This window comes from Cherax quadricarinatus, chromosome 60, assembly GCF_038502225.1.
Source record: "Cherax quadricarinatus isolate ZL_2023a chromosome 60, ASM3850222v1, whole genome shotgun sequence".
Lineage (NCBI taxonomy): Eukaryota > Metazoa > Arthropoda > Malacostraca > Decapoda > Parastacidae > Cherax > Cherax quadricarinatus.
The window spans coordinates 15,040,588-15,065,326 of record NC_091351.1 but is presented as its reverse complement, the minus strand read 5'-3'; the positions used below and the strand labels follow the sequence as shown (position 1 = coordinate 15,065,326).

Genomic DNA, 24,739 nt, shown 5'->3' with positions numbered 1-24,739 from the left:
CATCCTGGAGTGCTCTAGTGTCCTCATTAGAATGAATTGGACGGCCTATTTTGGTGTCATCAGCAAATTTGCTTATGTCGCTATTTATTCCCTCATCTATGTCGTTTATGCAAACTGTGAGCAACAACGGGCCCAACACTGACCCCTGAGGAACACCGCTTGTGACGTGCCCCCATTCTGATTTCTCCCCATTTATGCAAACTCTCTGCTGCCTATTCGTCAGCCATGCCTCAACCCAGGAAAAAATTTCTCCTCCTATTCCGTGTGCGTTAAGTTTCCTCAATAGCCTCTTATGTGGAACTGTATGGAAAGCCTTACTAAAGTCCATATACACAATATCATATTCATTACCATGATCTACCTCCTCAAACACCTTAGTGAAAAAAGTTAGTAAATTCGTAAGACAGGAACGCCCCTTTGTAAAACCTTGTTGAGATTCATTAATCAATCTGTGCCTATCAAGATGGCTACGAATTGCTTCGGCAATTACTGATTCCATAAATTTTCCCACTATGGAGGTAAGGCTTATTGGTCTATAGTTCGAAGCCAAGGACCTGTCACCTGCCTTGTAAATAGGTATTACATTTGCCATTTTCCACTTATGCACTATGCCAGTTTGTAGCGATATGTTAAAAAGATTAGCCAAAGGTATGCTAAGTTCCTCTTTACATTCCTTTAACACCCTTGCAAACAGTTCATCAATGCCTGGGGATTTGTTAGGTTTTAATTTCTCTATTTGTCCGAGGACCATGTCACTAGTTACCGCAATCGTGCATAGTTTATTATCGTCCTGTTCTACATAATCTATTATTTCAGGAATATCGCTAGTATTTTCCTGGGTGAAAACCGAGAGGAAATAGGTATTGAGAATTTCACACATATCCTTATCACTGTCAGTGATCTGATCAGAGTTACTCTTAAGTGGGCCAATCTTGTCCCTAATCTTGCTTTTGTATACCTGAAAGAACCCTTTTGGGCTAGTCTTTGAATCCCTAGTGACCTTAGCCTCATAATCCCTCTTCGCTTTTCTTATTCTTTTCTTTATTTCTTTCTTTAATTGAATATATTTATTTCTTAACTGCCCATCCCCTCTTTTGATACGCCTATATGTGCCTCTCTTTTGAAATACTATATTTGCTGTGGTTTCCAGACAATATTCATGACAAGTACCTGAGTAAGGGAGGCAGTGTTTAGCTTGTTTACCTAATCTTACACTCCCTCATTCCCTCACCTGAGTCATATGATCCAGTGAAGTGTAAACGCGGTAAGTGGAGCAAGGAAGCATAAAAAAAAGAACATAAATGGAGAATTAATTGTTATATTTATATTTTAGCTCAAATACAACTGAGAATACTTGTTCAGGAATGTACAAGTTGACCCAAAAAAAAAAAAAACACTCCCTAATTTTAAACAGTTATAACATGTAACTTTATAGTAATAATTTTTCATACTTAGTAGCTTCAGCTGCAGGATTTCATTCAATTTCATGTGGTATAGGGTAGCATTAAAGGTATTCAATGTGCCCCTCTCTGGTTGCTCGGTAAACATCGATGTGATAGTCCAGTTCTGTCCAGACGCTCTGCAGAACATCTGGAGCTATAATGCGAACTGCTTCAGTGATCGAAATTTTCAGCTCCTCCAGGGTTGCAGGTAGTGGGGGTACGTAAATTGTGCTCTTCACGTACCCCCAAAGAAAGAAGTCACAAACAGGTCCGGTGACCTCTGCAAGTGGCTTGCATCTGAAGCTACTAACTGTAAAATATTATTACAATAAAGTTACATGTTATACCTGTTTGAAATCAGGGAGTGTTTTTGTGGACACCCTGTATATTACTTCAGGAACACTATAATAAGGAAGGAAAAACCTCTGAAAATATATCTCGCGTCACTGGAGGAAGGAAAAAAAGGCATAAAAAATAACTCCTTATATAGAGCAGACGAACAGTACCTTCCGCGTCATGCAGAAACTCAGCACTATTTTCCTATTAGTGTCGTTATGTTGCTTTCTGACAGTTTTCTGGTACTTTCTACACATCAGCAACACTAAGTACACCTCAACTATCTCAGCAAGTGTCAGCCAAGTAAGGGTAAGCAATATCCGCCAGACATCAGTGTCAGGAAGTGTCAGTCAAGCATCAGTGTCAGGCAGCGTCAATCAGTCACCCGCTTGCTCTGCATTGTTTACCATCACTGATGTTCCTGGAGAAGAAATATTCCAGCAGTATATACGTTATCTTACTTCCTCTCTTGATAATATGACGGACAGTGACAGTTGGCCAGCACAAAACTGGCTCACAACTAAACATGACAAGTTAGACCAAGAAGACACACCTGCTGTCACAGATGTTAGACACATGCTGCAGAGTAGACAAGTGGCCGCAGAGGCCCTCGCAGGTGTTACACAGGTGTTATTAAAAAGGAAATTATCAACTGGAGTTACCATAGAGGATTATAATAAACTCAGTCAGCTTCTACCGAATTTACTGACCTTCAGGAAGACAGAGAATCACAGGAATGGTGAAGAACAGACAGAAGAACCAACAGTCAAGAAGGTTGAAGCACACAAGGATGGAGAACCTGGTAATATATGGAGTAAAACAATGAATAACAGGTTAGGACTGAGTGGAGGAGTACTACCCTTCGTGCCGTGTGTGGTAGCTCCTTATGACGCTTCCCACGCCATCACATGCATCAACAAGAGACTAGAAAACAACAATACTTTACGCATACATTTCTTGGGTGACTCCAAAATCAGGAGCGTGTTTAAGGCGCTTCTTCGTCGAACTGACAGTGAATTTAGATACATGATTCACTATTCGGTAAGTTTCGATCAATTTTTAATAATAGTATAAATTCGACATTTTTTATTTCCTTTTCTATTGCCATACATTGCAGTGCACTGCGTAAGAGCCAAATTTGAAATCTTCATCCTAAATTAAGGCGTTTGCGATATATTTAAACAAATATACTTTTTTGGTCAGATGAAGTATAAAAAATTTCAGATGAGGATCACTGAATAATAATATAAATCACTCAGTAGAGCTTTCGTTTATATGACCCAAAACTTGTTGTGACTTACCTGTCCACCACGTTAAAAATAACGAGATCACATCATAAGATGTGAGGGTAAGTCTTCCGCTTTATATTATTAAACTTAATAAGGCTGGGATGTTTGAATGTCCGGGAATATAGTACAGATAATGAGAAAGAGAAGACTGCCAGTGTTATGAAATGGAAAGAAGTTGGATGCCCTGGCTCTAAGCGAAACAAAGCTAAAGGGGTAGGGGAGTTTCACTGATGAGAAATAAGGGGTATTAGGTTAGGAGTATTTGAGAGAGTTAGAAGTAAGGAGGTGGTATCAATAATGTTGAGGGATCCGTTATGGAAGGAGAAGGATTATGTGGATTAAAATAAGGGTTGGATATGAAAAGTGGGTTATAATGAGTGTGCATTCACTTGGCGAAGAAAGGAGTGTAGAAGAATGAGAGAAAATTAGGGAGATGTTAAGTGAATGTTTAGGGAGTTTTGAACAAAGTGAGAAAATTATTGTGGTAAATGACATGACTGCTAAATTGGGAGAAATGTTTATAGAGTTTGTGGTAGGTAAGTTTGGGGTGCCAGGGGTAAATGATAATGGGGGGCTTTTGACTAAATTTTGTACAGAAAGAGGTTTGGTAATAATCAATATATATTTTAAGAAAAAAAGGATAAAGTATGTGAGATATAATACAGGGGGGAAATGAAAATAGTTTGTTGAACTATGTAATGGTGGATAAAACTCTGATTTGCAGACTTCAGGATGTACATGTTTATAGAGGGGCAACAGATATGTCAGATCATTTTTTAGTTGTAGCTACAGTGAGAGTAAAAGATAGATGGGATACAAGGAGAATGGCATGAGAAAGTAAGAGTAAGAGTAAGAGTAAGTAATGGCATGAGAAAGCAAAGGTTTATAAACTAAAAGTGGCTGCAGTTAGGGTAGTATGATATAAACAACTACTGGAAAAAAGGCATGTAGGCATGTTAATGAGAGTAAAGGCAATGAGGTTGAAGAGGTATGGGGTAAATTTAAGAATGCAGTGTTAGTGTTCAGCAGATGTTTGTAGATATAGGAGAATGGGTGTGGAAGGGAAGAGTGACTGGTTGAAAGATGAAGTAAAGAGAGTAGTAAGAGAGGAAAAAGTTATCATTTGAGAGATTTTACAAAGTGGAAGTGATGCAAACAGGAAGGAGTATATGGAAAGAATAAGAGAGGTTAAAAGAGTGGTGAAGGGATGTGTAATGAGAGCAAATGTCAGTAAGTGGATGAGTTCTGTCAACAAATTTTTTTCTTTTAGTAAGAAAAAGTTTTGGAGTGAAACTAATAAGTTGAGAAAGCCTATGGAACGAATGGATCTGACAGTTAAAAATAGAAGAGGAGAGTTATTAGATGGGGAGTTGTACATATTGGGAAGATGAAAATAAGGAAGCTCTGATTTCATGTATTGACCAGGGAGGTATAACTTAGTGTAGGAGTGAGGAAGAGCCAGATGTGAGTGTGGGAAAGGATCCATGATGCAGTGAGTAGAACGAAAGGGGGTAAAGCAACTGGGATTGATGGGATCATAATAGAAATGCTAAAAGCTGGTGGGGATATAGTTTTGGAATGGCTGGTGTATTTATTTACTAAATGTTTGAGCGAGGGGAAGGTACCTAGAGACTGGCAGAGAGGACAAAAGAGAGTGTAAGAATTACAGGGGGAATAAGCCTGTTGAGTGTACCTGGTAAGGTGTATGGTAGAACTATTATTGAAAGAATTAAGAGGAAGATGGAGAGCAGAATCACAGATGAGCAATGAGGCTTTAGGAAGAGAAGGAAATGTGTAGACCAAGTATTTACAGTGAAACATTTAAGTGAACAGTATTTAGATAAGGGATTAGAGGTTTACATTACATTTATGGATTTGGAAAAGGCATATGATAAGGTGAATGGGGAAGCAATGTGGTAGATGTTGCAAGAGAATGGAAGAGAAAGTAGGTTACTAAAACAGTTAAGAGTTTTACGAGGATAGTGAGGCTCAGGTTGAGTATGAAGGCGAGAGGGAGATTATTTCCCTGTAAAAATAGGCCTTAAAGAGGGCTGCGTGATATCACCATGGTTGTTTAATATATTTATACATAGGGTTGTTAGAGAAGTGAATGCTCGGGTGTTGGGAAGTGGTGTGGGATTAAAAAATAAAGAATCTAAAACAAAGTGGGGGTTGACACGGTTGCTTTTTGCTGATGACACTGTGCTTTTGGGAGATTCTGAAGAGAAGTTGCAGAGGTTGGTGGACGAATTTGGGAGGGCATGTAAAAGAAGGAAATTAAAACTGAGCATAGAAAAAGCAGGGTGATGAGGATAACAAAAAATTGTAGGTAATGAAAGATTGGATATCAGGTTGGAGAGAGTACGAAGGGAGTGAATGTTTTCAAATATTTGGGAGTGGACTTGTCAGCAGGCAGGTCTATGAAAAACGAGGTTAATCATAGAATTCATGAAGGGAAAATAGGTAAATGGTGCACTGAGGAGTCTATGGAGATAAAGAATGTTATCCATAGAAGCAAAGAGGGTGATGTATGAGAGTATAGTTATACCAACGTTCTTATATAGATGTGAAGCATGGGTGATGAATATTACAACAAGGAGAAGGCTGGAGGCAGTGAACATGTCGTGTCTGAGGGCAGTGTGTGGTGTGAATATTATGCAGAGAATCTGTATCTTGAAAATTAGGTGCGGGATTTCTAAAATTATTATCCAAAGTGCTGAGGAGGGGTTATTGAGATGGTCCAATTATTTAGAGAGGATGGAATGATTTGAAGGATGTATAAAGCTGTAGTGAAAGGAAAGTGGGGGAAGGGTCATCCTAGGAAAGGTTGTCAGCATAGTTGCTGAATCCCCTTACATGTGTTGTATAGATTAACTGAGCATTATAGTATCATCCATGTGTTTATATAGAAGATCCCTTAGGCCTGTGACTGTATGACATCATGGGATACAGCTTGAGTGTGAGGCAAGCTACCTCGGCCTCAGTCAGCGTATAACATCCAGCTAGGCAGTGACACAGCAGGCTGGGCTCCATCTCCCATTATCACAGTCTGACAATATATATCGTTACCATCCAACTAGTGTGTCTACCTTCATCCCTCAAATCTCCTTTAAGAACCCCTTACGACAATTGGTGACAGCGGTGTGGGCGTAAAATTGATAATTGCGCCGATGTACAGAGATTTCTTTAGACCAGCAAGACGGCCATTTCGTGTCATCAGTAGGCCGACCTAGCCAGTCAGCTACCTCAGCCAGTTCCTCCCGCCCAAGCTTCTACCAGCCAGTACATTATTCACTGATCAGTCTCTTTGTATTAGTGTTTATCTGCTTATTTGCATCACTCCCGAGGGGTTGACCCGAGTTTGCAAAGTAAGCCAGCAACCAGTCTGTGGTGGTGGAGTCAGAACAACCCAGTCAGTCCAGCCTAGCCTACTCCATCCAGCTTTTGCCTGCCAAGCCAGCTTTCCACCCCTGCTGTGCTCTTCGTGAGAAGTTATCAAGCTATTCTGTGTGAAGGGTTAAGATCAGCCAGCAACAACTAACCCAGGTGTCTTACCCCAGTACTCAAGCAAGCCACATGGGTACAGTCTTCATCGCTTTGTGCTCAAGCTCCAAGCCATTCTGAGTGCTCTTTTTCATCCCTGTGGTGTTGTGGTAATTTGTGGGTTTGTTTTTAAGCCAGCTGGCTTAGAATTATCTTCGCGCCAGTGTGGGTGTCCCCAGTGAGGCTTATGCCGTTCATCTCATAGGCCCACTCACTCATCACGCGGTCTCGGTCTTAGCCCTGTTCCAGCCCACCCACCCACCCACTCGACACCGCTGCCTCAGATGCCTCACTCAGCCATTCACCCACTCACACAACCTCTACCATTGTTTTGGTAATCTTACTACGGGTGCTAGCAACATATTTTAAGGACCACATAGGGGGTCAAGAGCTAGAGTGTGTTTGGCGCCACCGTTGAAAGCCTCCTGCGTGAGTTCATCGTCGATTTAAGCGCAGATACTTCGAGTGTGGAGAGAAGTCAGTGATCGTAGCCAGCCACGAGAGGACATAAACATCAACGACCTTCTACCTAATTCTTCACCAAGTCGCTACAGTGATAATATTTTTCATAGAGACATTTGCGAGTGTTGAGACATTTCTTTTGTGTTTCCAGTGATTTTTCTCTTAGTGACATTCAGTGACTCTTGATTAGACTCAGTGTTTATTATGTACTGTTTGCAATAATTTTTTTCCCCTTCTTAATTCAGTGTTAATTTCTGTGCATCAATACATGTCTGTTGTGTTGTGCTTCTATTTTTTATACACTTGAAGTAAGTACCTAGTTTTTTTCCTTAGTTGTGTGTGCAACATTTGAGCAGTATAGAACTTGTGTTACACTTCACAATCATCTTGTGATCAAAGTATTCCAGTGAAGTATTTCAGTAATTTATTACCTTGTATTCTGCATCACAACTCAGTGTTGTCTGTTATATTTTCCTCCCAGTATTTCTGTATTCTTTTTTTTGTTTTCTCTCTGTGTGTTGAACATTCTTGTGTTCATATTCTTTTCATGTAGCCAGTGTCTAATTTGTCTTATTTCCACAGACAATAGTGCCATTATTTTGTTCAAGCAAGATAATTATCTTTTCAAAGTTTTCACACCTCAAGTTTCATAGCAAGAAAAATCTAGTATTGTGTTTATGTTGATGTGTTGTGTTCTGCATCACTGTAAGTGTTCAAGCCTTTTTTGTTCTGTGTTTTGTATCTATTATTTTTTCATATTTCATTGAACAAATTCACTCTTAGTGCAATTTTTAAGTTCTTCTTTTAAAGTAAATTGTTCTTTTGCTTGTTAAGTGTTGCTTAAGTTGCAGTTAAGAGTTAAAGTGTTCCCTCAGTTCATTCCTTGATAATAATGTTTTCTTTTCTTGTAAACAGTGTTTTCTTGTGTGTGTAATATTCTTTTTATTATTGCACATTGACTCATTTTGCAATAATTCTTGTGCAAACATTGTGTTGCCATTAAAAAATTTTTTGCAGAAATTTTAAGTATTGTTGTGCAATAATCTTGATTAGCAATTGTTATTTGCAGTATTGCTACAGTTTATTTCAGTGGAGTTTCATATGCTCTGTTCTGTGCATAATATTTTATTCTTTCTGTGCCATTTTATTTTATTTCAGTGAATTGTGTCCCAATTTGTTTTATTTTGCACAAGCTTTATTGAGTCCATTTTATCATTTTATTGTGTATTTCCCTATTGCATTGAGAGTAAAGACAACTCACTGTGCCATTCATTCAATTTAAAGTAAAAGTTGAGCAAATTAGATTTGAGTAAAATTACAAATTCTCTTGATTTTCAAAGTGTTGTTTATTCAGTTAAGTATTTTCTTTGTGACTGTGAGTTTCCTTGCTTACTGTGTGACCTGTCAATTTTTTTAATTACTTATGCAGAATAGTTAAGCATTTTCTTCCCATTTAAGCTTATTGTGTCATTCTTTCTATTTTTCTTTTTTTTTTTTTTTTGCTTTATGTCCTTCAGTAAGTTCACTGAGAACATGTCCCAGTCACTTTTGAATGTTCACTTAGTGTATCATGCCAGTCAAAGTCAATATGAATCAGTCCACAGTAACAATATTCCCTTACTGACTGAAAGACAATACCTAGCCCTTGAGCAATGTGTTTGTTCTCACAGCTTGTATCTGAGATCTGTTAAAGTGCTGCGAAATGTGAAGTTCAGATTAAGTTCCTATAGATTCGTTCATTACTTATTAACGTAGCCGAGCAGTCAGGCACTAGTAACTCTGTCACTCCCATCTGTGTTCCACCTACACCTTCAGACTTGCAGGATAGTGTTCCGTTGCCTCAAGTGCCCGGGGACACTCAGACTGCTTTGAGTACACAGCCTATCCCTGCAATGTCTGCTAGTTCAAGTAGTAGTTTCTCCACAGGGGATGCCTTGTCAGAAAACGATTACTTGCAACTAGTAATGCCATCTCTTGTTGATGTCACATGTCGTATGCAGAAAGACGTCTCTGTTGCGGCTAGTGCTCTCACTAGAGTGTCTGTTTTTGTTCCTAATGTTCCAGATGGTGATCCCATCCTAGTTGACAGTAATCAGTGCAATGTAAGAAGTTATTTCTCGAGTAACTTTCACATGTTGTTAACGTTTGTAAGAGAAGTTTCTTTATAGCTGATACCTCTTGTCACTGTGTGCGACTCAGTTTGAATATCAGCATTGTTGACAGTGTTCATTTCTTTTTCCCTGTGCTTGTAGTGAGAGATAGTAGATTCGTTCTCCCTTGCTCATATTGCATGTTATAGTGTTATTTTTTTTTTCAACTGGGGAGAGTCATCCACTCCACCGAGTTTGTTCATTCCTCTAGTAAGAAAGAACTGATCCCTTGTGTTCTGGTGATTCGATTCCTGCTCCAGGAAGATCTTATTCTGACTGTGAAGCCACAAGCACCCATTAGTGACTTTGTAATGAGCCAAGAATTACTGTATCGAACAGCCGAGTTGGGTACTCCGAGTAGAAGAGTTTACCAGTTAGTAATTCCACAGTCACTAGTGAATGTAGCTCTACAGCTAGTTCACGATGCACCAGGTGTTGCACACCCTGGTATGGATCGTTCCGTGAAACAAGCCAGAATGAAATACTTTTGGCTATGTATGGCAACTGACATTTCAGAGTATGTTAAGAAATGTAGTGTTTGTATGCAACATAAAGGAAATGTCAATGGTCCTAATCCAATCCAAGTGTACCCAACCACTAGCGAACCGTGGGAAAGAGTTGCCCTTGATTTATTAACCAATTTTAAATGTTCCCTCCAAGGCAACAAACATCTGTGTGTTATGGTAGACCATTTCACCAGATATTGTGAGTTAGTTCCTATTGCAGATAAGACTGCTGAGACAGTAGCTAAAGCGTTTAAAGAACGCATTATCTGCAGGCATACCACCCCTAAGTCCTTGGTAACAGATAATGGAGGTGAATTCTGTATTGAGATTCTTGAAAATTTGTGTACTTTGTACAAGATCTCTAAATCAACCATTGTTTCTCATCATCCTGCCAGCAATGGGTTAGCCGAACGAACCAATAAGAAAGTACTTGATGTCCTGAGAGCCACTATCAACCCCAATAGTGAAACTTGGAATGAAGTTATACCAGATGTCCAATGTGCCATAAATTCTGCTTACAATGCTTCCATAGGTGATGCTCCACATTATGCATTGTATGGTGTAGACAAGCATTTACCCTATGAGTTGTTATATTCCACTCCGAAACCCAATTACAACCCTGATGATTTCATAGCAACTCGTACAAGCATGGCTCAGAGTGTTTTTAGAAGAATCCGTGAAACACTTCATAAATCAACAGCAGAATTTACTAGAGTAACTAATAGCCGTGCTAAGCCATCAAAAGTAAAAGTAGGTTCAAGAGTAATGCTGATAAATTTGAGCAAAACATCTGAAATGCCTAAGCTCGATCAAAAGTTTGTTGGCCCTTATCGAGTTGTAGAACATATCTCTGGCAATAAGTATAAGGTTAGAGAAATTAGTACTGGTAAGTACAAAGAATCGCATTTAGATCATATGAAGTTAGTATGCGATGTTGATGATATTGCTACCCAGACTAATGTGGCAGATGCTGAAAATCCTCTTGACTCTGTACCCTCCACCTCAAATACTCAGTCAGATAATCAACCTGAATGTCGTTACTCCTTGCGTACTCGACAAGTAATGAGAAACCCACAAGTATCTTTTGTAGATACTCGTTCAGCTCTCCCTCAGTCAAGGCATGTGTTAGCCATTGCAGAGAAATTCGATCCTCCCAGAGATGATAACCATTCTGCATATGTAAACCTCACCCTAGCAGAATTGGGTTTAAATGTACATAGTCTGTATAACTAGATGTCCGAGATGAAGTAAATTGTCAACTGTTTGTTATTAACTGATTAGTTCAGAATTTTTTTTTTTTCGTATTCATGTTCCCTCCGTGTTCTGAGAATTTGACAATAATGATCTGAGTGCCTTTGCTGTTAATTTCACCTTGTATATATATATATTTATTCTTCCTCAGAATCCATAGAGTGCATGAATACAGATCGATCGATCAATTCCATTCCATATTGTACAATGAATTGTTCTTATAGTTTGTAATGCATTACGTTAAAAGTGATTACGTTAACACCCATTACGTAAAACTCATTTTGTTAACATCCATTATGATACCATCCATTAGTTCTAAGTTATATATGAATTTGTTATTGTATAGAATCAGTCCAGAACCACCTGCCTGTTCAGCCTATAGGATAGTAGTGTATGTCGAGACGTCATACGTAACATGACCGAGCTGTCAGCATAGTTGCTGAATCCCCTTACATGTGTTGTATAGATTAACTGAGCATTATAGTATCATCCATGTGTTCATATAGAAGATCCCTTAGGCCTGTGACTGTATGACGTCACGGGATACAGCTTGAGTGTGAGGCAAGCTACCTCGGCCTCAGTCGGCGTATAACATCCAGCTAGGCAGTGACACAGCAGGCTGGGCTCCATCTCCCATTATCACAGTCTGACAATATATATCGTTACCATCCAACTAGTGTGTCTACCTTCAACCCTCAAATCTCCTTTAAGAACCCCTACGACAGCGTTGGATGGTAAAGGTTTAGTGTGAGAGGGGCTTAGACTTCCAGCAAGTGTGTGTGAGAGTATTACAAGTGGAGGCAACTGGTTTTTACGTCTTGACACACTGTTGGAGTGTGTGTGAAGTAACATTTATGAAGAGATTCAGGGAAACCGGATAGCCAGACTTAAGTCCTGTAGGTGGGAAGTATAGTGGTGGAGATATGTTACAGTGGAGGTACTGGAGTTTACCTGGAGAGAGTTCCGGGGGTCAACGCCCCCGCGGCCCGGTCTGTGACCAGGCCTCCTGGTGGATCAGAGCCTGATCAACCAGGCTGTTGCTGCTGGCTGCACGCAAACCAACGTACGAGCCACAGCCCGGCTGGTCAGGAACCGACTTTAGGTGCTTGTCCAGTGCCAGCTTGAAGACTGCCAGGGGTCTGTTGGTAATCCCCCTTATGTGCAGGACAGTGATGGACTGAGTGATGGTGAAAGTGTGTCTTCTCATTTGGATCATCCTACCAGCGAAGGGCTCTTGATCCAAGGAACCGCAGCAACTCTATTAGGTTTAAACATTATTGTTCCCAATACTACTACTACTACTACTATTATTAATAATAATAATAATAATAATAATAATAATAATAATAATAATAATAATAATAATAATAATAACAATAACAACAATAACAATTAATAAATAAATAAATACTAATAATGCATGAGATACTACTGTATACTAGAGATGGTCACAGAATGCTAAGTTACATCTGGTACCGTTACAGAATGTAACTGAGCGCTGGTCAGTGGCGGAGCCGAGGCTTCAGCAGAAAGGTTTACTGTGGAGCAACATGGTAGCAACAACTTACCAATACCCACACCTACGTATTTCCTTCAGGTAATGAGTAAATCTTTGGGAATATTGGCAAACCTCGAAGTGTTTAGTAACCTGATTGATTTTTTTGTGTTGCTTGTGTTTCAACTGACCGATTCCAAATTTTCAGCGCTATTATACTGTAAACAGGGAAATGTTAATGAAACTATTGGTTAATTTAAGAATATTCTTGATTTTGGCTTCCATTCAGTGACTAGAGAATGCTTCTTCTGATTGGCTTCCAACTTTCCACACTAGTGTGTCCGGTTTACAAGAAAGTTGGGATCATAAGTGAGGTGTGTTGATGGCAAGTTGCCATATTTATTTTTAAAGTTGAGTAGCATTGTTTTTCCTTAAACTGCTTTGAGTAAGCTTCTTTTGAACGACTTCAGTCTTTAATGATTTAAAAATTATATAAATAGGATTGACCCAATAAATTTACGGTTTGTACCTACAAATTTACCATTTTCCTACCATAATGAATTTTACTGTGCTGCATTCTGGCAATAATTGGTGAATACTGTTGCCACCAGTTATTGCACAGTAAAGACCCGGGCCGGGATTACCGGCGAATCAAATAGAATTGCACAGTAATATGCCTATACAGCAGGTTCGAAAAAGCCTGTTAGGTAGGCAGAACAGTGTCTGAATAGTGTTCAATTACTGTTTTTGTGTCTTTATCTACAAATCTATTGATAGTCATTGTCATAGGTTAATGTTAGTACCATTAGGACTGCTAACAATGGAATTTGTTATGTAGAAGCCTACATAGAAGTGTAGGTATAAACTGCCTCAAAAGTATTGTGATAATTATTAATTAAGGTGGTAATATGAGCAGATGTATCCCTGCAACTGGATTCTTGTTGGCAGATGATTTAAGAAAGTGATGACCAGTGATGAGCTTGATGGGAAAGCTTCGAGATATTTTATATTAAATGGATACTGCTATATAGTTCATGCAGGTTATAAAATTTATTATAACTGCATGTTTCCTCAATCAATTTGGATTCGTGTTTATTTACTTCCAGAAAATAATGAAGGATTGTGGTGACAGCGCCAGGCTCATGTTTTAGTTTAATTGTCCCATCACTGACAGAAGGAACATCAATCCTTCAATACCACGATGACCCAACTTTTTTTTCTTCTCTTCCAGATTTCATGATTTTTTCTTTACTGATTGTGTCACATTATACTCATAATATGCACAAAATGTGGTGGAAATCGGTTGACAAAGAGATAAGAATAAAAAATAAAAGTATGGCAGCACTTTACATTATTTTTGGAGTCAATTATAAATCCTCTCAGCTTACTTTTCTTAAACAGATTATATATATTTTCAAAGAATGTCACTTCTTTATCTCACTATTTGAGTTACTATCACAAACAAAATTTAATTAGTACAAAAATTTGAATTTTGAGTTTCAAAAATTCGTTTACCGAAACCGGCTTTAATATATGACAAAACGATGTGCAATGTGATAAAGGCGGTGATTCGGAATAATCTAAAAAAAATCATGCCATTTCGTTAATAAATGAAGGATATATAATCATTAGAAGTCTGAAAAAATCAGTAGGTTTAATTGCAGATTTTATCTGGGCGGTGCTCAGTACTAGTTGAAGTTTAAGCACATCTAGTCTTCAGTCATCAGTGAAAACGACAGATAGAGGCGAAAGTTGTTGGAAGCTGCTTTAATTACCTCAACTGACTCTCCCACAAAGGTCTGAAAGCTTCACTGTTTGCAAACTTTTGTCTGAAGGATTGTTATGTACATTAGAATCTTCCGCCGTCACGCGAATACTCAGTGAGCATGAAACTATGTAACAGGAGTACTGACCCATGCTAGACAGGTCTTGCTGAAATACATAAAACTGGAGGAACACTGCCGTGGGCCTACTGGCCGAGCCTTTTCCTAAAGTCACCCAAGAAGACCCTTAAATGCCTCAGGTACTAATGAAACCCATCCCATCTTACTCATAAATTTGTCTAATCTCTTCTTAAAACTACCCAAGGTCTTAGCTTATATACCCTACTTGGCAGATTGTTCCACGAGTCGACAACTCTGAAAAAACAGTTCTTACCTACGCCATTTCTCAGTCTAAACAAAATACACCATCCTGAACCAGAAAGGTAAATTCACCAAAAAATCTAAACAGCTGAACATTACGATTTCGTAATGATACGATTGCAAACAAACCATAACACAGGTAGGAAATGAACTCGTGGCGAGTGAGTAGTAAAACTCCAAGCCAGCACGTAAGCCACTGGGCCAGCTGGATCAGTGGAGTACGCGCTGGTTTGGAGTTTCACGGCTAACTCGCCGTAAGTTCAGACCTGCCTCTGGTATGTTTTTTTAAGAAGCTTGTGCCTCGTACAGAGTTAAGCAGCATTTGTTCTGTAGCTAGAACCTGTATTTTATCACTGTAAACATCTTGGTTGACTTGCTTCCTAGTTAACATATTCTTTCTAATAGGTGTTATTACATCATTACTGGCTGACAATACTCTTCCATTAAGCTAGTAAAATATTCAACACGATGTGCTTACGGCAATAATTATAAAATGGTAGGAGAGGAGTATATTAATTACTCATATTTTACAGTTTCAGGACATTTATGAGTGTGACAGATGCAGAAATTATGCGCGACGATGGGTTGCGACTACTGAAGAACTGGGCTACAGACGCGGAGGATCGCCCACACCTCCTCATTGTAGGTGAGCAAATATCATGTATGTACATTCCTGTACATTGTATGTACAAGAATATTCCAACGTAATATTCCAATTTTATAATATTACGACGTAATTACGACGTAATATTACTCTATCTTAATCAGACGAACTTTTGTCTAAAAGCAAAGAAATGACTTTTCATTCCAATATCTTTTTAAAAAATGTCGCCCCTAAATGGAAAAAAAACGAGCAACGAAAACAAGTAACTTGAATGCATATTACATGTAATATTAATAACAAATAAAACGACTTACAGCATCATTGTTATCGTGTTTGTACAAATATTACTACTTATTGCTTAAAATAAATATACATTGCACATTTTCGTGCTACTTAATGGAGTCGGGTGGTGACAGTCGCGGCTCACACCAGTGATGGCGCTGCTTTAATCACCAGAAGGAGAACTGATTCACCATTATTCCACGCAACTATATGATACGCATTAGCCTTTAGTGAAAACATCCTAACTGCAGTAAATTCTTTATTGGAACAACTTTTTATCCACGAGTGGACTTTATCAAGATCATAGCACAATGAGAAAAATCACGGTATCAGGTATATGGGGTGGAGGGAATGTCAGGAATAAACGAGGCTAGTTGTAGACTGCAGGCCTACTGGCCCTTGCTAGGTTTCCTTTTATCCAAGACAATGTGTGCTATGAGATTCGCCAGTGTGAAAATATTACAATTTTGCTTATTGTAGATGACTCCATACACCTACGTTTATTTATGTCGTTGTCTTGAAATAGCTTGGCTCTGTACTACGCTGTGACAAGGAAGATGTTACGATATTGCACATATGAATTATTGATGTTGCACATTCTATTTGATTATTATTATTATTATAATAAAAAAGAAGAGCTAAACCTGCATATTCTACAGATGTATGGGAAAACTCCTAGCAATTTCTAGCACATAATCTACAAGGAAAGCGGTAGACTTTTGTGTCCTCTGGTCCTGTGCATGTACTCGTGTTGCCTCGGATGGTAACTACAGCAATGTTCAGGTTGATGAGAAAGACATATGCAACAGTTGGGTTTTTTATTGTTAATTGAAGAGTTTCGTCTACACAGTAGGTTTCTTCAGTCATATACAGAGGCAGCAGGCGTGGTAGCGAAATAAAGATGATGTAATTAGCCCATCAACCTTGGAGAAATAGTTTTCGAGTGGTCAGTCCCTCAGCCTGGAGAAGTGTTCATCTTCATAGTCTGGAACAATATTGTACCACTTTGAACAATATTGATGATGTATTTACATGTATAGTGGTCACTGCGTTTTCTGTTTTGCCGGTCGTTTACGTACATCTTCGCTGAATGTTGCTGTGGTACTTGGCATGGACGTGTACTTTACATTTACAGGGAAATATCACGTGGCGCCCTAATTTGAGGCTGGATAAAGTGTTTTCTATGTAATGTTGTTCATCTTTAAGTAACTCGTCACTGCAGATCCACAATGCTTGAAGCCAATTAACAGTCCCTTATTGATTTTCAAGTCGTGTAAAGAGAAGTGAGTTACGTAATTCATTTTTTCTAGGATTTCGGTAGAAAACACATTTTAATTGATCTCTTTTCTCTAGTGATCCGTACATTAAAGATTCGCTGTATAGCATTAACTTTATCCTTCTAATGTGGATCACATAAAAAGCTATACCTGGTTTAGTTGCTCTTTGAAGTATTATAAGTTGAAGCGCCTAGATACGATAACTACAATGTCGTCAGAGTAACTAATCCAAGTGACACAAGAGAGAATGACGCTGAAGCGTTATTTCTCAAAATGCTCGAGGCAGATGTTGCTTTAAGCAGCACACAAAGTTGCTAAGCTAAATTTTTGCAACTTATTCACGGGTTCATAAGAGTAAAGGTTGAGCTGACACATACTTTAATTAAACTGATGATGTCAGTAGTGTGTACCTTGAAGCTTGAGTTAGCAGAATCGTGGCTATGTAAGAGGTCAAAGCCTAAGTATATAGTTACAAGTTTGAAAAGGGATATGGTGTCTCGATTTTCCAGTTCCATTTTCTTGGTGTAGATGTTTTCCAGTCAAAAGATGAGCTCATGGACATGGCGAAGGTGTGACTGCCTGATGGTTCTCAGTAATCGTGAAAGCTTTTGGCAAGTACTGGCGCCAAGTAGTGTGGATCACTGAACATACTTTAGGTACAACGTCGTGGTGGTGGTGATAGTGCATAACAAGAGAACAGAGGAGCACTGCTGGAGAGTTACTGGCTCATGGACAGCACAAAAACACTGCTGGACGAAATCCTCACAGGATAGCATTAGCCAAATTTAGCCATCATATTTTAATTCTTCAACATGTCGGTATTATACATCATTATTATTTGAATAATTAATATAAGCTGGGTTTAGATCAGATTAAGGAGGTGTTGTTTAACTATATATTTTAATCCTTTGGCAAAATAGAACTTTCTTCCCTTCAGGAAGTGAGTTCCAAACTTTTAGGGCCCTTTATTTACATGGAGCTCCTAGATAGGTTGGGTCGTGCACTAGGTATATCAAAGAGATGCTTATTTCTTGTATTGTGCCAATGTGTTCTGTTGAATTTCTTCTACCAGGATACAATTCCTGGATGCTACATGCGGATCCTGATCTCCACAACACTGACATACTAAGCTTCTTACTGGTGATGCACCAGTTGACGGTTTCTCTGCTGGAGCAGGTAAGCATCCACATCATCTCTTTCCTCTCTCTGTAGAAATGTTCCATAATTATTTTTTGATGAACACTGAGCTGGTGTATCCACGATGGATGAAACACATCTTTGTTGAACAAGAATAATTAGTAGTACCGATCTTCAGGTGAATATTGTGAGGGAAGATGCCCATCAAAATATGAAAATAATGAACAGTTCTTCATCAACAATACAAACAAACAGTATCAAAATCCTGCTCGGTGAGAAGCTGCAAGACTGCCATGCAGAAAGTGATGCCAATTTGTTAACTGTCGACTTGTCGGTGAAGAATAAAACATAAGTGTAACACCTGGATATCTTTATTATCGAGACGTTTGCCTGCGTGCAGACATTTTCAAGGTATATACTGGAGCCAGAGGAGAGGTTCAGCAGTTGAAGACAGTATCATAGGAGAGTTGGACATACTAGTGGTACTAGGTTATACTCATAAGTGAGGCCAGCAGCTGGCACAGGTACTGTGCCAACTGTACTGTAATGTCTACCAGAACAGCATCTGCACCAGGGGCGATAGCACCATCTGGCACAATCCTTTTATTTTCCCATCTGTTATAGAATGCTGTCAGGTTTTCTATGAAGGCCGTTTTTATGTTTCCATCTTCTAATACCAAAGTAATTTTTTTCTACAGTTGGTTCTCATTTGGGCATACCAAAAACACTTCCCTGGTTAAATATCTCTTGTAGATGATTCCTGAATATCTGCATAAGATGTGTGGGTTCATTTCCCACGAAAGTTGCAAGTAATCCATGCAGAAGCCAGTTTGTTGCTGCGGTTGCAAGCTACACAGAGTTTCATGATATGACTTTTGTTGTTATACTGTATATTCTACTAATAACCTCCTTAAAGTATAAGTCTGTCTATTTTTATGTGTATCTTTTTGTATTTGCATGTATATGTGTACGAAACAATCTTACCGCTGCTAACAGTAACTGTTGTTTGGGTGTTTGACAATGGCGTCTACAAACCCTGTCAGCTTATGAATCCGGTCAGTGGATCACTTATTTTTGGATGAAGCCGGTCGGTGATTTTGGACTAGCTCGTGAAAGTACTACTATAATATTATTTAACAGAATAATATGTGTTCAGTTTGATACAAAAAGTATAACTTGCATGTTGTAGAAGCCGATGACCTCTGGCAGCTGCTACTATGACCAACGGCCGGTCACCTCTAGCACATTTTTTAACAGCCTGAGGTTCTGTGCATTTGTAGATCACTGTATTTACCTTTAATAATTTTTTTCCACCTCCATCACATCAAATATTATCACTATTGTTGGCTATGGTAGGGCGGCGGGTGACGAAAAACCATCAACCTACTACCACAGGACGGTAGTACCTCCCTGGGTGGTTGCTGTCTACCAACCTACTACCACAGGACGGTAGTACCTCCCTGAGTGGTTGCTGTCTACCAACCTACTACCACAAGACGGTAGTACCTCCCTGGGTGGTTGCTGTCTACCATCCTACTACCACAGGACGGTAGTACCTTCCTGTGTGGTTGCTGTCTACCAACCTACTACCACAGGAGGGTAGTACCTCCCTGGGTGGTTGCTGTCTACCAACCTACTACCACAGGACGGTAGTACCTCCCTGAGTGGTTGCTGTCTACCAACCTACTACCACAGGACGGTAGTACCTCCCTGGGTGGTTGCTGTCTACCAACCTACTACCACAGGACAGTAGTACCTCCCTGAGTGGTTGCTGTCTACCAACCTACTACCACAGGACGGTAGTACCTTCCTGGGTGGTTGCTGTCTATCAACCTACTACCACAGGACGGTAGTACCTCCCTGGGTGGTTACTGTCTACCAACCTACTACCACAGGAGGGTAGTACCTCCCTGGGTGGTTGCTGTCTACCAACCTACTACCACAGGACGGTAGTACCTTCCTGGGTGGTTGCTTTCTACCAACCTACTTCCACAGGACGGCAGTGCCTCCCTGGGTGGTTGCTGTCTACCATCCTACTACCACAGGACGGTAGTACCTCCCTGGGTGGTTGCTTTCTACCAGCCTACTACGACAGGACGGTAGTACCTTCCTGGGTGGTTGCTTTCTACTAACCTACTGCCAAAAGACGGTAGTGCCTCCCTGGGTGGGTGCTGTCTACCATCCTACTACCACAGAACGGTAGTACCTCCCTGGATGGTTGCTGTCTACCATCCTACTACCACAGGACGGTAGTACCTTCCTGGGTGGTTGCTTTCTACCAACCTACTACCACAGGACGGTAGTACCTCCCTGGGTGGTTGCTGTCTACCATCCTACTACCACAGGACGGTAGTACCTTCCTGGGTGGTTGCTGTCTACCATCCTACTACCACAGGACGGTAGTACCTTCCTGGGTGGTTGCTTTCTACCAACCTACTACCACAGGACGGTAGTACCTCCCTGGGTGGTTGCTGTCTACCAACCTACTACCACAGGACGGTAGTACCTCCCTGGGTGGTTACTGTCTACCAACCTACTACCACATGACGGTAGTACATCCCTGGGTGGTTGCTGTCTACCATCCTACTCCCACAGGACGGTAGTACCTCCCTGGGTGGTTGCTGTCTACCATCCTACTACCTCAGGACGGTAGTACATCCCTGGGTGGTTGCTGTCTACCATCCTACTCCCACAGGACGGTAGTACCTCCCTGGGTGGTTACTGTCTACCAACCTACTACCACATGACGGTAGTACATCCCTGGGTGGTTGCTGTCTACCAACCTACTACCACAGGACGGTAGTTCCTCCCTGGGTGGTTGCTGTCTACCAACCTATTAACACAGGACGGTAGTACCTCCCTTGGGTGGTTGCTGTCTACCATAATACTCCCACAGGACGGTAGTACCTCCCTGGGTGGTTGCTGTCTACCAACCTACTACCACAGGACGGTAGTACCTCCCTGGGTGGTTGCTGTCTACCATCCTACTCCCACAGGACGGTAGTACCTCCCTGGGTGATTGCTGTCTACCAACCTACTCCCACAGGACGGTAGTACCTCCCTGGGTGGTTGCTGTCTACCAACCTACTACCACAGGACGGTAGTACCTCCCTGGGTGGTTGCTGTCTACCAACCTACTACCACAGGACGGTAGTACCTCCCTGGGTGGTTACTGTCTACCAACCTACTACCACAGGACGGTAGTACCTCCCTGGGTGGTTACTGTCTACCAACCTACTCCCACAGGACGGTAGTACCTCCCTGGGTGGTTACTGTCTACCAACCTACTACCACAGGACGGTAGTACCTCCCTGGGTGGTTGCTGTCTACCAACCTACTACCACAGGACGGTAGTACCTCCCTGGGAGATTACTGTCTACCAACCTACTCCCACAGTACGGTAGTACCTCCCTGGGTGGTTACTGTCTACCAACCTACTACCACAGGACGGTAGTAGCTCCCTGGGTGGTTGCTGTCTACCAACCTACTACCACAGGACGGTAGTACCTCCCTGGGTGGTTACTGTCTACCAACCTACTACCACAGGACGGTAGTACCTCCCTGGGTGGTTGCTGTCTACCAACCTACTACCACAGGACGGTAGTACCTCCCTGGGTGGTTGCTGTCTACCAACCTACTACCACAGGACGGTAGTACCTCCCTGGGTGGTTACTGTCTACCAACCTACTACCACAGGACGGTAGTACCTCCCTGGGTGGTTGCTGTCTACCATCCTACTACCACAGGACGGTAGTACCTCCCTGGGTGGTTGCTGTCTACCATCCTACTACCACAGGACGGTAGTATCTCCCTGGGTGGTTGCTGTCTACCAACCTACTACCACAGGACGGTAGTACCTCCCTGGGTGGTTGCTGTCTACCAACATACTACCACAGGACGGTAGTACCTCCCTGGGTGGTTACTGTCTACCAACCTACTACCACAGGACGGTAGTACCTCCCTGGGTGGTTGCTGTCTACCATCCTACTACCACAGGACGGTAGTACCTCCCTGGGTGGTTGCTGTCTACCAACCTACTACCACAGGACGGTAGTACCTCCCTGGGTGGTTGCTGTCTACCAACCTACTACCACAGGACGGTAGTACCTCCCTGGGTGGTTGCTGTCTACCAACCTACTACCACAGGACGGTAGTACCTCCCTGGGTGGTTGCTGTCTACCATCCTACTACCACAGGACGGTAGTACCTCCCTGGGTGGTTGCTGTCTACCAACCTACTACCACAGGACGGTAGTACCTCCCTGGGTGGTTGCTGTCTACCAACCTACTACCACAGGACGGTAGTACCTCCCTGGGTGGTTACTGTCTACCAACCTACTACCACAGGACGGTAGTACCTCCCTGGGTGGTTGCTGTCTACCAACATACTACCACAGGACGGTAGTACCTCCCTGGGTGGTTACTGTCTACCAACCTACTACCACAGGACGGTAGTACCTCCCTGGGTGGTTGCTGTCTACCAACCTACTACCACAGGACGGTAGTACCTCCCTGGGTGGTTGCTGTCTACCAACCTACTCCCACAGGACGGTAGTACCTCCCTGGGTGGTTGCTGTCTACCAACCTACTCCCACAGGACGGTAGTACATCCCTGGGTGGTTGCTGTCTACCAACCTACTCCTAGGTTTTCTTAAATTATAATATAGAATTGTAAAACTTGGACCTACAAAGGTTAAAATTATATAGACGCTTCCAACTAGTTAGTTATGTTACAATCTTAAAGCCATCAAAAAAATCTGAAGGTATTGCAGGGAAATTGATAGCACACAATTATTAATATAATTGACAAATTCCCAACAAACTGGTATAAAATTATTAATAATATTATTTACGATGTTTAAAAAATTCAGTTAATTTCACTTTTTCTATTTTTAATGTTTATTTTGATTTGCTGTATTCCAGAATGTACATTTCAGACTTTTCCAAGACTACAGATTTTTTTCACACACAATGCAGATTTCCCTCACATACATTATATATTTCTCGCATTCATTGTACATTCTCTCGCAATTTGATTTTTTTCAGATCTCGCAGAAGACGCGAGTGTTGATGCTTACCCAGAGCCGCCTCAGGTCACACGGTCATTTTAAACTGTATAACAACAGAATCGCTTTCAGCAACGCTAACTTCGACTGGAGCGACATGATGTTCCAGCAGCTGCTGCATCACTACAGAGCAACGCACCAAAATACTCAGGCGCTGCCTGACTTCACTCTGTTCTCTAGGGTAATGAAATCTCCAAGGAGAGGTACTGGATCAAGCTCCCATAAAAAGGGAAAAGGACAAGTTACATCCAGAGGAGAGGAAATAGGACAAGTCACAGGACGCGTCAGGTTCGCTCAGAACGAAGCAGGATTTCTCGGAACAATATTCAAAAGGAAGGATGTAGGACAAGTTAGGCCAGTTCCCCAGAAGGGTAACAGACCGCGAGTCAGCGCAAATTTTTCTGTTAAGGAAGATGACCAAGTCAGGTCGGGGACACTAGAAGCAGAACTAGAAAAAATCATGGACACAGGAGAGGAAACAAAACAAGTCAGGTCAATGCCAAAAGTGAGAGTCCGAGGCAGAGGAAAACAAATGGTGATGAGGACCTTCCGTGATCATCTGGTGCCTCAGGAGAGTGGTTATGGCGGGGGTCTATGGTGGTGGGACACATTCCTGCCCCTCAACCAGGTTGAGATCTCAGAGTGTGAGGAGCTGTACAAACGAGGCCTGACCAACCACCCGTTGTATAAGAGTAATCTTTTATTATGTAAAGACCCTCAGCACGCAGGCAGTGCCACGACACATGACCTCGTCACCATGATACTAAACCTCTTATGCAACTCCGTGTTGGCTCTACCTAGTACTTACTGCTGCAACTGAGTCCGTATGGTATGAAGCCTGACCGAGAGAGCACAGAATTTGTTTCACTATTGAAGGACAGGGAGATCCCAGCTTTGTTTTTTCTTACTACTGAATGACCCACCCTGGTTTAAAGCTTCATAAATTTTTTTAATTCATATTTTCAACAGAGCCACGCCCGAGACAAACCACACTTGCATTTGTGGTCACATTGGTGCCTATGCTAACATTCCTATGGTGTGTAAATATACCTTGTTGGATGAATTTTATTGTAGCCAGCTGGCCCAGTGGCTAGCGCGTCGGTCTGGAGTTTTATGACTCTCTGATCGCGGGTTTTAACCCCGCCCGTGGTATGGTTTGCTTGCAGTCGTGTTATTATGATTTCGTGAGTTACGCCCCAAGATATACAATTGAATATGGTTCCAGCTGTAGGCCGATTGTACCTAGATTATATTTGTATTTCTGTGAAACATGTAACTTGTGTAGATCATTCAATATTAAGAATGGGTGAGACTCGAAAATCCTTCTGCTAACCGCAAAACAATGATAAGGTCTTACAAGTCTGATATCTACGTTACTGTGTGGTGTGACTTGGGAAACATTAACACCAATTCTGAGTGACAATAAAATTCAAACAAAGTTTCTACAATTCCTTTACTAAATTTCCTTATATACTGTAAGAATGCTAAATTTTAATATACATACACCCACACCCACCCACACACACACACACACACACACACATATATATATATATATATATATATATATATATATATATATATATATATATATATATATATATATATATATATATATATATATATATATATATATGTATATATATATATATATATATATATATATATATATATATATATATATATATATATATATATATATATATGTATATATATATTTGTAACCACGATCGAGTGGTATTGAATCACTAACAAT

The 24,739-nt window shown here is 40.9% G+C and overlaps 1 protein-coding gene across 1 annotated transcript; it reads left to right on the top strand.

Annotated features, from left to right (window-relative positions):
* The first annotated feature begins 1,958 nt into the window (after positions 1-1,958).
* On the top strand, positions 1,959-24,399 carry LOC128694387 (uncharacterized). The gene is made up of 5 exons (XM_053784494.2): positions 1,959-2,819; positions 12,464-12,576; positions 15,152-15,264; positions 17,854-17,957; positions 22,964-24,399. The coding sequence occupies exons 1-5, from the start codon at positions 1,959-1,961 to the stop codon at positions 23,801-23,803; spliced, it is 2,031 nt and encodes a 676-aa protein (XP_053640469.2). The 3' UTR covers positions 23,804-24,399.
* Positions 24,400-24,739: the final 340 nt, after the last annotated feature.

What these genes read in the sequence shown, in the direction of transcription:
- LOC128694387 (XM_053784494.2), top strand. Translation starts at nt 1,959, where the DNA reads ATGCAGAAACTCAGCACTATTTTCCTATTAGTGTCGTTATGTTGCTTT. An exon ending in CCCACACCTCCTCATTGTAG is followed by an intron (nt 15,265 to 17,853) that starts GTGAGCAAATAT and finishes TTCTTCTACCAG; the next exon opens with GATACAATTCCTGGATGCTA. An exon ending in CGGTTTCTCTGCTGGAGCAG is followed by an intron (nt 17,958 to 22,963) that starts GTAAGCATCCAC and finishes GATTTTTTTCAG; the next exon opens with ATCTCGCAGAAGACGCGAGT.